The sequence below is a fragment of the Chenopodium album genome, chromosome 16 (assembly GCF_948465745.1).
Source record: "Chenopodium album chromosome 16, dcCheAlbu1.1, whole genome shotgun sequence".
Lineage (NCBI taxonomy): Eukaryota > Viridiplantae > Streptophyta > Magnoliopsida > Caryophyllales > Amaranthaceae > Chenopodium > Chenopodium album.
In genome coordinates this window covers 31,560,876-31,576,662 of record NC_137849.1, presented here as the reverse complement: position 1 = coordinate 31,576,662, position 15,787 = coordinate 31,560,876, and the positions used below count along the sequence as shown (strand labels likewise).

At 35.5% G+C, this 15,787-nt stretch overlaps 1 protein-coding gene across 2 annotated transcripts; it reads left to right on the top strand.

The window, feature by feature from the left end:
• The first annotated feature begins 535 nt into the window (after nt 1–535).
• LOC145586366 (ethylene-insensitive protein 2.1-like) lies at nt 536–15,301 on the top strand. 2 transcript variants are annotated; one of them, XM_081643187.1, is made up of 9 exons: nt 536–1,092; nt 1,290–1,336; nt 1,448–1,727; nt 2,255–2,341; nt 2,444–2,554; nt 2,638–2,850; nt 4,653–4,838; nt 4,921–7,662; nt 14,521–15,301. In XM_081643187.1, the coding sequence occupies exons 3-9, from the start codon at nt 1,473–1,475 to the stop codon at nt 14,905–14,907; spliced, it is 3,981 nt and encodes a 1,326-aa protein (XP_081499313.1). In that variant the 5' UTR covers nt 536–1,092; nt 1,290–1,336; nt 1,448–1,472; the 3' UTR covers nt 14,908–15,301. The 2 variants fall into 2 exon arrangements, with proteins under 2 accessions (XP_081499313.1, XP_081499312.1); XM_081643186.1 differs by having other exon boundaries at nt 1,284–1,336.
• Nucleotides 15,302–15,787: the final 486 nt, after the last annotated feature.

Sequence of the window (15,787 nt, the reverse complement as noted above, 5' to 3'; positions counted from 1 at the left end):
CTTCTTTCTAACTTCAACTACGTATTCTTTGACCATGTTTCATCAAAAACAAAACTCTCAAACTATAAAAGCAATCACAAAACCTAATCAACCAACATTCAAACATCACCTTACCATTACTCGACCCCAACATTTATGCATTTCATGCATAACAATGGCCTCATATAAACTTTATAAAAACAATCTTATCTCTAAATTAACCCCTAATATTAAGATCTCAACCTCATTTAATCACCAAAATCGAGGTAATAAAAAATAATTAACATCAATAATATTAAAAAAAAAAAAAAGTTGTTAAAAAATAGGAAGAAAGCGAAAGTATCGAGTCAACCCTTGAACCAATGCTAGAACTAGTAGAAGATTTTTTCACTCTACCTGGACTTACTCATGACTCTCTCACTTTCTCTTTCTAACTCTCTCTCTATTATCTCATTTGATATCAACATTGTTAAAATAACATTATTATTATTAGCATAAAAACATTATATTATATGATTATAATTATTTTATTATATAGTTTTTATAATTATAATTATTTCTTTCCCTCCTCTTAACGTTTTCTCTCTCCTCAATTCATTTTCTCTCTCTTCTTTCTCTCTCTTCCCGCTTCCATTGAAGGAACCTTCACTCTTTCTCGCTCCTCTTCTTCTTCCTTAATCTCTGAAACTCCCACCATTTTTACACCTTCCATTTTTCTTCTTTCTCTCTCCTCTTTCTCAACTTCATCTCTTCAACTGAAGCAGATTGAGTTTTTTAATCCAAAACCCTAATTAATTAATTTATCACTGAGAAAATCAATTTTATTTTGATACTCTGATATAGTTTGGTTTTTGGAGATTGAATTAAGGGAGGATAATTTGTGTGCCAGTCTTATTCATGTCATTTTGTTCGCGCACGAGTTCGTTCTCGATTTGATTCTGATTCGAGTGAGAGTATTCAGTAGAGTTGATTTTTTTTAATCAACGATTGATAGTTTAAACGTTGGTTTTTGGTTGTTTACATTGGTTTTCTGATTTTTAGATCGATATATATTTCATCTGGATTTTTGGTTTGAATCTTTTTGGGAATTGGAGCTTCATCAGTTTAATCAAGGTATGATTACATTTATGCTGATATAACTTTTTGTTTTTATGGTAAATTTGTGATTTTGGGAATCCCCAAATTTGATTTTTCTTTTTTTCATATTTTTTTTGTATAAATTTATGTATTGTATATTATTTGATTATTATGATATTTTATGCGGGAAATGATTGAATTAATTTGAGATTTTATTTTTTTACAAGATTCAGTTGAAGTCCCAAGGAAATGATCGGTAATTGTGTTGACTTCTGCAAATGTGAGTTTATTGAGTTACAGCAGATCTCTTTGTGGTTGTTTTAAGTTTTTCTGGAAATGATAGTTTCAGTGTTTAGTTAATTTTTCTTAAAAAATTTTGTTCAAATTTCAGTGTTTTAGTCTGTGAAAAATCGAAAATGGAGGCGGGAAGTTCACATGTACAGCGTATGGCGGTAGGGGGCGTTTCAAACGGGCTTTTTCCGGTCCTGGCTCCGGTTCTTCTTATCTCAATTGGGTATATCGATCCTGGGAAATGGGCGTCCTGTATCGATACTGGTGCTCGTTTCGGGATTGATCTTGTGTGGTTTGCATTTGCCTTTAACTTAATGGGAGTTTTGTGTCACTATTTATGTGCTCATATTACTGTGATCAGTGGAAAAAATCTTGCTCAGGTATAAATTTTGGCCACTTTAATTCTGTTTTGCATCCTTATCCTTGCCGGTCGTTGTTTGTGGCGAACCGGAATTATACTTATTTTGCTGATAATTTGATATGTAGTCTTTTGCTTCAATGTTGGGTGGTTCTCTTTTTATGGCACTTTTTGGTCTTCCCTTTGTTGACTGTTAAAATATTTCAATTTTGGTGTTTGTTTGTTTTGCAAGTTTTTCTCCCAACATCTGCTTATTTATTTGTAATTTGTTAACTTTTTTTTTTTTTTTTTTTTTTAATTTTTTTTTATTGTTATTTTTATTTTTATTATCTGTCGAATGGATTAAAGGGGATATGTTAACTTCCCCCTCCCCCCCCCCCCCCCCCCCCTCTTTAGGGCTTTAGTTCAGAATCTTTCGAAAATAAAGGATAAAAGAAATGGTGAAAAAAGTAACATAATCTTGCATTAATTTGACTGCTAGTTTCAAATTCACTCTTGCGTACGTGTCATTGATTGTGATTTGTTACCTTTTTTTCCATGACGCTGAAGATTTGCAGTGAAGAGTATGACAAGCTCACATGTTTTTTTCTGGGGATCCAAGCAGAGCTGTCTGCCATTACTTTGGATCTTACTATGGTAAGTTAGCTTCACTTCATGTCGTGAAATATGATTATGCCGTCATGACCCTTCTTCTTGATCTGCATTGTTTACTACTTGTTCTTGTCCTCTCCCTTCCAGATTATTGGAATTGCACATGGACTCAACATGATTTTTGGCTTGGATTTATTCACTTGCATCCTATTGACTGCGCTGAATGTTGTGATATATCCACTCTTTTCCACCCTGTTGGTGAGCTATTCTACTTTCACATCCTTCTGGGTGGAGCTCAAAATTTTGACAGTATTTCTCTTGCCAATCTTTCTTTATTTCAGGAAAGCTCCAAGGTTAAGTTCTTGGTAGTATGCTTGGCAGGAATAACATTTGCTGGCTATGTGCTTGGCATGCTACTCAGTCTTCCTGAGTTACCAGCTTCTTCGAATAGTTTGCTATCAAAGTTGAGCGGTGAGAGTGCCTTTTCTTTAATGAGTTTACTTGGAGCAAGTGTCATGCCGCACAATTTCTATCTCCATTCTTCCATTGTACAGGTAATGTGGTGTTCATCTATTCAATATAACTTTATGACTTTTTTGTCATTTAGTATTTCTTGTATGCATTTTTTTCACGTGTCTGTGACTTTATGATGCCACCAAATGGAAGATGGCATTTAAAAAAAAAATCCGTATCTTGAAAGTAGGGTTAGAAATTACCTTGTAATCAATGGCCTACTGATGACTTTATTACAACGCAAAAGAGTTAGATTTGCACTCATTAAATAACCCTATACTAAAGTAGAGTCTTTTTTACCTCCCAAATCACTTCTTATTTCACCCAAATACTTCAAAGTTTTTTATAGTCAACTGACTAGGAAAAATAGTTTACAATTAATACTATACTACCTATTACCATTAAAAAAAAAATGCAACTACCTTTTTATATATCTATATAATTCACAGGAAAGCAACTTAAAACATACCATATAGATGGCTACTAGGAGTTTTTTTTATTTATTTTTATTTAAGCCAATTGACTCGGCAAAATATTTTACAATAAATACTATACTGTTTTTACTCCTAAAAACATGCGACTACTTTTTCAGCTATCACAGAATTCAGAATTAATCCATATAAAAAATAATTTAAAATCTATCTTGGAAATGATTAATCTGTTTTATATTTTTACCAAAATCATTTATGACAACATTGTATCTTATGAACTTAAAAAGGTACAAGTAATTTTTTTAGGCAACAGCTAACGAACTCCCCGAGAGTGTTAGATAAGATAACTAAAAGTAGAAATACTAACTTGAAATAAACATTAATTACACCGATCTACGCATGATTTTGGCATGCATTCCTAAATTAATACCATTTTAGGAACTATTTTAAAGGGTTATCTAACGCCCCGAGGGCATTTGTTAGCAAGGTCCAGGTTATTATTGTTAATTGTACAATAATAAAATTACTCGTAACTTTTTAGATATATATTTTATTATATAAGTAAAAGTATTTCCTAAGCTGAATTATTTAGAAATATATTGAATTATACGAAGTAAGAGTATTTCCTAAGTTGATAGGGGAAGAGAGAGAGAGAGAAATAGAAAGATGAAGAGATGGACTGAGAGGTAGAGGGAACCATTAGCCAATAGAGTAAAGTTGCAATTATTTGGCAACTTCCTAAATGGAAAATGTTGTGATTAGAAGATGATATGGACACTCATGGACCCATTTGGTGAGGAGAGAGGTAGAGGGAACCATTAGCCAAACAGAGCGATGTTGCTATCATTTGGCAACTTCCTAAATGGGAAATGTCGTGATTGAAAAAAAAAACCCTGGAATTGAAGCACATAGTTGAACTTTTTCTAAATACATGGTCCTCTACTGCCATGATTAGACCGTATGATGAGTGATAGAATTAGGGTTTTTGTATACTAATTAGACACAGATACTTACCTTTCATCTCACTACCTATGCCACACTAAGTTACTATTTAACCTTTATTAATTTATTTCACTAATGTAAGCTTCTGGAAGGCAATATATTCTGTATCATATTATAAGTAGAAAATTGGTGTCTAAACGTAATCTTTATCATTGGTTTGTGTAATCTTTAAAATATTGGACAATTAAGGAATGAAGCCATCCATGTTATATTGAGGAAGGTAATTAGAAGTTGAGTGTTTCAACTAACTGCTTCTGCTTTTTGTTCATGATGGCATTGCATGCCTGGTTGAAATTTATTTCTAATTGTCATTGTATGTACCCTACATTATGCTGATGTTGTATTGTTTTATCTTTGGCCTTGGAGACTGTCCATATTGTTTTTTGTTTTCTGACTGTATTCTGTTGCAGCGATATCAAGGGCCAGTCTATGTGCAGAAGGGTTCGAGATCTCAGGATAATATTATCATTAGCCTCACTGTTTCTAGTGGCATATTCTTGGTGAATTATGTGCTAATGAATTCAGCTGCTAATGTCTTCTACAGCAATGGCCTTGGTTTGCTTAGCTATCCAGACGCAATGTCTCTTCTAGATCAGGTTTCTTTGTCTCTTGTGTTTTTTTTAATCTCTCTATGACACTAATCCGTGCTTACTGAAGTCCTTATATTAATTAATGCAGGCATACAGGAACCCTCTAATACCCTTTGCCTCATTTTTGCTTTTGTTTTTGGCCAACCAAATCATGGCATCAAGCTGGGAGTTTTGTGGAGAAGGTGGGGAAACGATGTTGCACAACTTCTTCAACATGGATCTTCCTGAGTGGCTTCATCGTGCAACAATCAGAATTTTTGCTGTTGTGCCTGTACTGTTTTGTTTGTGGCAGTCAGGAGCTGAAGGAATGTACCATATGCTAATGTGCACTCAGGTCATGGTGGCTCTTCTGCTCCCACCTTCTATGATACCTCTTTTCCGAATTGCCTCATCTAGACCTATTATGGGTCTGAACAAGCTTTCACCTATTCTGGAGTTTGTTGTCCTTCTTTCATTCATAGGAATGCTTGGTTTAGAGCTTATTTTTGTTGTGGAGATGATATTTGGTGAGAGTGATTGGGTTGGTAACTTGCGTTGGAGTATGGGGATTAATGCGACATCTATGGCTTATGTTTTTCTCCTTGTCGCTGCTTGTATCTCGCTTAGTTTCGTGTTTTGGCTGGCAGCCATTCCTTTAAAATCCGCAACTGCTCGATCGGAATCTTCGCCTTGGAATTGGGACAGTCAGCAAGTTTTACCTGAATCATATACAGAGAGGGAGGAAAATGATGTTATTGAAACTAGGTTTCTTGACGAGGAACGTGTTAATAAGCCAGAATCTTTGCCGTTGCAGGAGAATTCCTTCTGCAGTCATCCAGACATGCCAAGTCCTAATTACGACATTAATCTGCCCGAAACAATTATGGATACTGTTCAAGAGCCTCATGCAACTTCTGTTGAAGAAAATTTAGGAGAACATATTCCTGTCGTCTCATCGAAATGCCATTCTGAATCAGTGCAATCAGCTGCCTCTGTTGAATCAGTGCCAATCTCCAGTGTTGTAACTAAGCCTTCTGATGATTCACTTCTGGCATCTAGTCCTATGAAAAATGAACGAGCTAATCCAGCTGAGAAAATCTTGAGCATTGAGGGTGACACAGCACCTGAAAAGGATGATGAAGGGGATACCTGGGAGTCTGAGGAATCATCTAAAGATATTCCCGGAGTTGGTCCACCGGCCTCAGCAGATGGACCAGGATCATTTAGAAGTCTTAGTGGAAAACATGATGATGGCGGGCCTAGTGCTGGTAGCCTTTCAAGATTGTCAGGGTTGGGCCGTGCTGCAAGACGTCAATTGGCCGCAGCCCTTGATGAATTTTGGGGACAGCTTTATGATTTCCATGGCCAAATCACACAAGAGGCAAAATCCAAGAAATTAGATAGAGTGTTTGGCTTAAACTCTAAGCCTCACTTGTCGCTATCAAGTTCTGATTCTGCTGGGAAAGAGTATGGGAAAGAGTATGGAATGCAGTTTCAATCTTTGGGAGGCAGAGTATCAGATAATCCAATAAACATGAATTTATATGATGCTCAAAATCAATTGAAGCTTCAACACAATATAGAGTCAGCATATAGGGCACATGCAAATAAAGCATCTGCTGCATTATGGTCCAAACAGATGCAATATTTGGACAGCTATGGGCAGAGTTCTAGTCGTAATATGCTTGATGCTGGTGAAAGACGTTATCAGAGTTTGCACGCCCCTCCATCTTCTGATGTTTCGGATCATCAGCCTGCAACTGTACATGGCTATCAATATGCCTCTTATTTTAATCGATTGGCCAAGGAAAGATCTGATTATGCGGTTGGTCCTTATGCGAATACACTTCAGAAATCCCCATCTTTGGCCCCCAACAATTATAGAGAGCCTCTTGCTTTTGCTCTAGGGCAAAATACAACAAATGGATTTAACTCTGTTCAGTCATCTAGGATTCAGAATCTTGCCGTACAAAGAAATAGTGCCTTGCAATCTGACAGCCTTCATTATGATCCTTCTTCTGCAGCACCTTCTGAAAGTAACAGCACCAAGAAATATCACAGTTTGCCGGACATTTCTGGACTTTCTGTTCCTCTCCGGAACTTTTATGCATCAGATAGAAGTACAAGATTTGACAATCCTAACTCCTCTGTGGGCTTTGGATCATCAGTTGGTCGGACTTCCTATGAACCATCCTCACTTTCAAGTACAAGATTGAGGTCTGTGTCCCCCCTGGCATTTGATGAGCTTTCTCCGACTATGGCATATCGAGATTCTGTGTCATTGAGATTAAATTCAGGGGCTGATGCAAATTCTCTTTGGTCTAAACAGCCTTTTGAACAATTTGGTGTGGCTAATAAGCTAACTGATCTTGGAACTCAGGCAGCTGATAATGAGCCTTCCATGATGACTCCAGAGCCTCCTTCAGCTGCAGAGATGGAGAGCAAATTGCTGCAATCTTTGAGGCATTGCATTTTGAAGCTTCTAAAACTGGAAGGATCTGAGTGGTTATTTAGGTCTAATGATGGTGTAGACGAAGATCTCATTGATCGGGTGGCTATGAGGGAAAGATTTGTATATGAAGTTGAGTCTCAAGATTTTAAACAATCACCTCACACAGGTGATCCTCAGTATTCGTATTCTGAGAGGAAATCTGGTGCTACAATCAGGGGTGATGACATTTTTGCGAATATGATTTCTTCAGTCCCACAGTGTGGAGAGGGCTGTGTTTGGAAAGCAGACCTTGTTGTAAGCTTTGGTGTGTGGTGCATCCGTCGTATCCTAGAACTTTCACTAATGGAAAGCCGGCCTGAACTTTGGGGCAAATACACTTATGTTCTAAACCGTCTTCAGGTAACTCGTCTAATTTAACCTCAATACTTAGATTATTATCCTTATATCTCATTGTGCTCGAAATTGCTATTTATTATTGTAACTTGTCAATCATGATTATAGACACAACTGGTTTTATTTCCATTTTTGTTATTTGTCTGATCATGATTTTGGTATCATGATTTGAGATCTTGCTTAGCTTGGAGGATTTGGGTGCCAGATTTGCAAAAGTTATATGCATTAATAGAATGGAACCTAGTTGTTGGATATAGATATATTTTCATTGATGGAGGGAGTTAGAGAGAGGAGACTGACAGTCATTTTTAGTCTAAGGAAACAGATTAGCTGCACTCCAATCTTGATTAATGTCTGAGAAAGGAATTTTTTTTTGAGACTTATGTACATGAGCCTTAAGAGAGCTATAAACATGTCTCACAAATAGTATAGTAGTAAACAAAGCTAATCTAAACATATCTACTCACTTGGTCAAATAGCATAATATTATTCCTCTCTAGTCATGTCATTCATATAATAAACAAGAAGACTAATCAACATAGTATCTTTTGCCACAATACAAAGCCCCACAGGACTTATGTAAGAAGTCTGTCGGTGTTCAAAAATTATATGCTGCAGCAGAAACAGTAGGGCGCATTTTCTTTTTCCACCTGTACAGCCTTATTATCACTAAAAGGAAGTCAGCAATGTAAAATCAAGGGAACGCAATCTGAATAGAATAAAATGATAAGACATCCCAAGTTTGGGTTGTCTTCCCATACTTGTCCTAAGTGTTCTATTTATTAATAATCCCTAGCTTTAGTTTATTTCAATTCTGATCCCCAACTGAAAGTAACCCTTGGATAAACTTTCAAACAAGTCAAAATTCCACATAGAATGTCCTTTCCCAATTTGACGTATGTATTAGTTGTCTTATCTTCTTTTCCTCTTTCCTCTTTACCTCTCTCCTTTCACTTCATTGCTTGCTCCCTCCAGTAATGCAATTATGCCTTGTCTTTCTCTGCTCTAAATTTGGCAAGCCTGCTACTCGTCCTGTTGTCACTTTTGGCTGCTGCAGAGCTCTCTCCTCCTCTTTGTCATGCATTGCTTCCTCCCTCTCCCTCTTACTGCTGGCCTGCTGGGCTGGCGGTGTTACCTCTTATCTGATAAATTCCATCTCCTGTTACCTCTCCTAATCACTTACCTATTGTTTGACAATTTCATCGTCTCTTTCTCCATATCTGGAAATAATGGAATTATGATTTTGAATTTGGTGTTTGGTTGGATGGAGGAAGGTTACCTCTGGGCTCCAAAATGGGTGGTGTTGGTTTCCTTTGGTTGTATTTAGGGTTGAATAGGGGCCAAGTTTGGTTTTAATTGCAAGAGATGGAAGAACATGGAGTTTAATGATCTGGTAATATTAGCAAGTAGGCAATTAGATAAAATTGATTGAATCAATATGATTTTTCAATAAAATTTTACACTTTGAACAATGCACGAATGCACTCTGTTTAAATAACAAATGAATTAAGTGATATAGGCCCTGTTTGGTAATTAGTGGTTAGCTGATTGATAAGAGCTGGTTGCATTAGTTGATTTGACTAGCTGGTTGCATTAGCTGTTTTGACTAGCTGATTGATAAGAGCTTATTATGTAGAGTTGTTTGGTAAAATTAGCTTATTAATTGTAGTTGTTTGTTAGTTGAACACATAAAATGACAATTTAGGACATTGGCAATTTTTTTACTTGTAAATAATAATACCATTGCAAACTATAATACCATATATGTATCCTTAAAAAAAAAGTTACGTTTTTACAAGCAATTTTCTATGGTTCCATAATTGAGAAATTAAAAAAATTTAAAAAAAAAACACACTTGCTTACTACAATTATACATAAACTAAGAAAGCAATTATTTTTTAACCAATTCAACAAGGCCTATAGCTAACGAAATTGTCGTCTTCGGCGTTGTCTAGCCGCCATCAAACTAGTAACGATATCGTTACGAGCACTTGCCATCTCTCCTGTTCCCACTTCCTCACTTCCTTCTTGTGTAATATTTCCTTCTACATCATAATATAATTCATGAGGAATAAAATCAAGATCTTCATCTACAATCTTAAATGCCCAGTGAGGAATTTTGGTGGTTAACCTGATGTAGTTATGCAACGCAAATGCTGCACAAATAATTCTATTTTGATCTTGTAATGAATATCTTGGCATTTTGTCTAATATCTTCCATCGTCCTTTTAAAACGTCAAATGTCCTTTCAATACAATTTCTTAGCGATGAATGAACGCGATTAAATATTTCCCTACATCCTCTTGGATTTGCGCCATGAAATTCAGAAGGATGATACTTTGTCTTTGGGTAAGGTGTTAAGTATCCTTTTCTTTCGGGAAATCCTTTATCAGCTAAATAGTATTTGTCTAAGCATAAAAAAAATAACTATTAACCAAAATGACATTCAATGGCCTAGAGTTTTTAATATGCAATTACATAGTGTAAAAAGACTAAAATTTTACTTTCAGGAGTTTTTGGAAATTTTAGATTTGGGTTACCAATGGTGTCTAGAAAAATACGTGAATCATGAGCTGATCCCTCCCAACCAATTAGTACGTATGTAAACAAGTCAAAATCTCAAGCTGCAAGAACGTTAGTAGTAGTGTTTCCTTTTCGTCCTCTATATCTTAATTGATCTTCTTCGGGAACTAGTAGTGATATGTGAGTACCATCAATAGCTCATATGCAATCCTAACATTCACATGACAAGTATGTTAATTAATAAATAAAATTAGAATAAATGTTAAACTTTACACAATTACCTTAAAGTGTGGCATGTATCTGTTGTCATTGGCAATTTATAGAGGAATTTCTTTGAACTCTTGGAAGCCTTGGTCGTAAAATATCTCTTGTCAAGCCATCAATTACATCTAAAACTTCCTTAAAAACTCTACTTATAGTTTCACCTGAATGTTGGAATCTCTCTTGTGCGTCTCGATTTGATGCGCCCTTGCTAAGGATATGCACAAAAATACCCAGCTTCTCCAATGTTGACATTCTACCATATGGCATTAAACCATACTTATTTTCCAATTCCATGCATAATTGTTTGAAAGTTGGTGGCGTCATTCTAAGCATATTATAACATCGTTTTTCATGACCGTATAACAATTCTTTAATCCATTTTTCTCCGGTTTGAAGTGAAGTCATGCATGGTACTTTGTGTATATATTTAACATAATAAATACCCATATAACCCAATGCATAAGTAATCAAATCCCAAAACTCACTATCTTCTCTACGCCTTTTTTGAATTTTCCTTCTTGCAACATGTAAATCCATGCCTACAAGTACATCATAGTAATTACTACCACCTTCAAACAAATAGTACAATATAAATATACAGCAAGACAATTATTAAAAACTAACCTCATAACAAACCAATTCAAGGTCATACAAAAGGGAATTTCATAACTACATATTACCAATAGAGTCACAAATTCACAATACATGTACTATCCATGATCAAGTACTCTATTAATTACAAATGCAAGCTAAAAATACCATGATAGAGCTTCCATACATATATTGTCCAAAGCTACTAAATAGTCAGTTATATATACAAGCTAGTAATGGGTATGAGATGTTAAGAAATCAAAAGGCAGCTCAAAAGTTTTTTAAACAACCACAAAAGTGAACTTTTTCAATTGATATGCATCAGTAAGTGCTACGTTCCTTAAATAAGAACTTGATCCATTCGACTCTTGATTGGTCATTCGGTAAGCCATGAAGTATTGTTCTTTTTTAGGGATCCTCAATCAGTGAACAAGCAAAGAAAAATTCAGGGGAAGTTGGGTTTAGACTAGGCATTGACATTATCTTTGCTAGAGAATCAGCTATAGAATGAGTTGGTGTTTCTTTTTTCAATAACTCTAATTCTTTATTATTCCTCTCACTCACAATTTTTACCATGGAATCAAGCTTTTCCATCAACAAAGCAGCTCCAACTTTTTTCGAACTACGGCTGGTACTTTCAGTCTTACAACTCTTACTTTTTTCATTATCTTGAAATTCAGAACCTCTCTTATTGTCATTTCTTTGACCATGGTTAGCATACTGTGAAGAGGGAATAAAATTAGATGTAGGAGTCATAGGACTAGGAGAAGGAGGACTAACATCTTCCCAAACTTCTTGCCACCTCTTGTTTGCTTGGCTACTTGCAAAGTTACTACTCAAAATAAATTCCATCTCCACTAAATGCATTTACTTGTGGTGGTGAATGGACATACACATTTTTCACCTCATTTTCATCCTCATCCTCCATGTCAAAAGAGTGCCCCTTGAGCTACCGAAACCCCAAACAAAACATCCATTTTACTCTCAAGTTCAAATTCAATGCCTTCATCTTGAAAAGCTTTGAAATTAGGATTTTCCGACCAAGAAAGAAAGCAAAATTAGCCTATGTATCTAAAAAATACACTTGAAAATTAAATAGTATTTTTTTTTTTTTTTTAATATTCTGTAGTAGTTAAATTAGTTGGGACAATTGGACTACCTCAATTTTTTTCTTCCACTACTCCTCATTAGCACTAATAGTTCCTTTTTCATGATCCCAACCTAACCCCGTCTCTTTCCCTTTCAATGTCTTCCAAAGACTATCGATTTCTCATCCAATCCCACTTGTTCTTCAATTGAGATCTATCATATGCTAAGTTTGTTCGTTTACGGAACTCTACTTCAAGTATCTTCCATGGCATTCTTTGTGTGACGGTACCACCACGTTTTCCCTTGCTCTTCTCGGCATATTGGATACATAAATCAAGAAACACGTGTAATATCTCTTTAGACCAACTAGCTCGACTTACTTCTTTTCCTTTACCTTCTTCATTAGTAGTATTAGTTTTGTGTGGTGGCATCTAGTTATTGATCATGTGAGGGAAGACAAATTAATACAATTATAGCTATGCTTTATGATTTCAATTAGATGTAATTGTTTCAACTATCACAAATTTTACAAATTACCAATATCAAATCACAAAATGCAAACTACACCAAGGTAAAAATGTGAACAACACCTTGCAACAATTCATGTTTAGACTAGTAGTTTAGTATCCCATGCCACCTACAATTTAACTAGAAAGTTTATATCCTAGTTCAAAGCCTAAACGGTAGCAATGTAGTGTTGTATATATTAAGCAATGTAAATTAATGCAATTACAGACATAATATGATAATATTCATACTATAAATATAATGTAATTTTTGATTCTTTGCATTAATGTTTTTACCCAAAGATCTTTCTCCCTAATTTCATCTTTTTGGTCTATACTCATATAAACCACCATAAAAAAAAAAAAAACCCCCACTAAGTTACAGAACATGATATCCCAATACAATGAACTTACCTTAATTTTTTCTGTAGTTTTAAATATTTGTACAGTTATAGAAGTAAGAAAATTAAAATTTGTTCTTTCAAAAAAAATAAATAGAGAAAGAAAAATAAAATTTGTGATAATTGAAAACAAAGCTAAAGTGGGTATCCAATTCAAGTTATTTTTGTAAGATGAAAGTATTAATTAATTTCAAGTAGCGTTTCATTTTTGATGCAATTGACGATTATGAATACTTAAATCCAAAAATTAAAAAAATAAAAATAAAAACATGGAATGTAAATTATGAATAGGGAAAGGAAATTAGCTTACCTTAGTGACACTATGGATAATGAAATTGGAAGATGCTTAATAGTGGGCTATTTTCACTTCCACACACCTTCAGACCTTTAGTAGCTTCATGGAGGAAAGAAGGAGAAATGCTTTGGTAAAAAAAAATAAACGGCTGGAATGCTTCATGGTTGAATAGTTTTAGGGTAAGAATTTGGGAGGGCAAAAATGTCATTTGACTTTTATTATTCAATCAGCTAACTCAAAAAGCTCTATTTTTTAGCTTTTTACAAATTAGCTGACTTGCCCCAATCAGCTCATTTAAAAAGCTTTTTTACCAAACACCCAAAATAGATGATTGGGGCACTTGGTCAAATAAGCTCTTTTTTGGTCAAAACTCTAATTACCAAACATCCCCGTATTTTCTGGATTTTTGCAAAGTTTTTGGGTATTTTGTACATTTGATATTATTATCCTGATTGTCCTTTGGTTATTCTAGATTTCTACTTGATTTTGAGGTTGGGTTAACATTGTAGGATTGTAGTGGTGGGTTGGGTAGGTTATGGCTATAATAGGGGGATGGGGAAGAAAGCTGGAAGCCTGGAAGGTGTTGGTCATGACTAGTGAAGGGTGCCGATGGGCCAGTATTTGATCAGATAAAAGATACAGATGGAAAGGGAATTTACCTGTGTCACCAGGATCAATGTGGAACACATCCTAAAATTTGGGGTTATATAAACATAAAACATGTGATTAATTAGGGACTCCAAACTTGGGTTTTATCTTTTCAATTTTTCCATCTGAATGTTAGCAAATCCCAAATCAGTTAGGTGATGGTATTATCTTAAAAAGTTTAGCTAATGTCACATAAAGGTTTCTATACACTTGGAACTTTAGGCTCCATGTACAGAATCACAGAAATATGAGTTATCCTATTGACCCCAAATAAGGTTATATTTAGACGACCTGATTTAGGTACCTTATTACTTATTTCAGACAGATCAGAAAAAATAAGCTGTCTGTGTATACCTACTCTCTGAGGTATTCTGCTTAGGCTTGTAAACTGGATGCTCTCCTTTCCTCTTTTTTTTGGTGACAAGTCCATATTGCCTTTGTGCAATGTGTTGGGGTGTGGTCAAAGGAGGCTCATGTACATCTTTTCAGTCTTTCAGATAATTGCATTTAATAAAATTTTTAACAATGCCTAACTTTACCTTGTCAGGGTGTTGTTGATGTGGCTTTCTTCAAACCTCGGTCTCCAATGTCTCCATGCTTTTGCCTTCAAATACCAGCCACATATCAGATGAGATCAAGTCCACCTGTTTCTAATGGTATGTTACCTCCGGCATCCAGACCAGTAAGCAGGGGAAAGGTTACATCTTCAGCAATGCTTCTAGAAGTAATCAAGGATGTTGAGATCGCAATTTCTTGTCGAAAGGGTCGGTCTGGCACTGCAGCAGGGGATGTTGCCTTCCCCAAAGGGAAAGAAAACCTGGCCTCTGTCTTAAAACGTTACAAACGTCGCTTATCAAACAAGCCAGTGGGAACATATGATAGCACTCCTGGATCTCGCAAGCTTTCATCCTCAGCAGCATCTTATGGTTCATAGCAGGTAATGGACACAGTCACTGTTTTCTGAACTGTGAACTGTTCATTTTTGGAAGCTAGTTCAATCTTTTGATCATAGCGATGGAGTTGTAACTGGGTTGATTGCCTATCCAGGTAAACCCCCTTGTGTATTGGAAAAGTCTTTGGTGGAAATCTTTTTCTTTTGAATCTCAGTGTATACATAGGACTGCATTGCTAGTTGTTTAAGTTGCCAAATGATAGTTTGATGAATAGAGGTAGAGAAATTGGCACGCCATATGTCTGATAAACGATCAGTTGGCTTATACATCTATATGCAATTGGTTTAGATTTTCATAGCTGAAACTAACAATGTGCAGTCTTTGCCCCCTGCTCCATGATTCAACCTTACAATGTAAGATTGGTAGTTGATCCTATTTGAGTGGAGGACTGTAGAGTCGTAGATCATTTATCCTTGATAGTAGTATCACTGCTTTCTCGCACGGCTTACAGATTAGATTTCATAAATGTACGTCTGTATCTGCTTTTTTTTTTTTTAGTTCTTCAGCTTGTGTGATGAACCGGCATGTAACAGTTTCCACCCCCTCATACATTGTTGTTGATCGACACCAAAAACAAGGTCAAATGACCATTTAACCCTTGGATTTGGGGGGTTTAATCTCTATGATTCTCCTATTGTTCGAATAAATTCTACGTTTTACTCCCAAAGGAGTCTTGGATCCAATTTTAGGAGTTCTCAATATCTCATGTATTGCCTTTATGTTCAATGGCCAAGAAAATGGTTACACTCGACTTTTCCTCGAAAATAAGAAAATAATTGGGGAAGAATGATAGAGAGATTACAAAATCAGAATTTTATATTACACAAGAGTATTAATAAAAAGTAGTAGATCTAGAAAAAC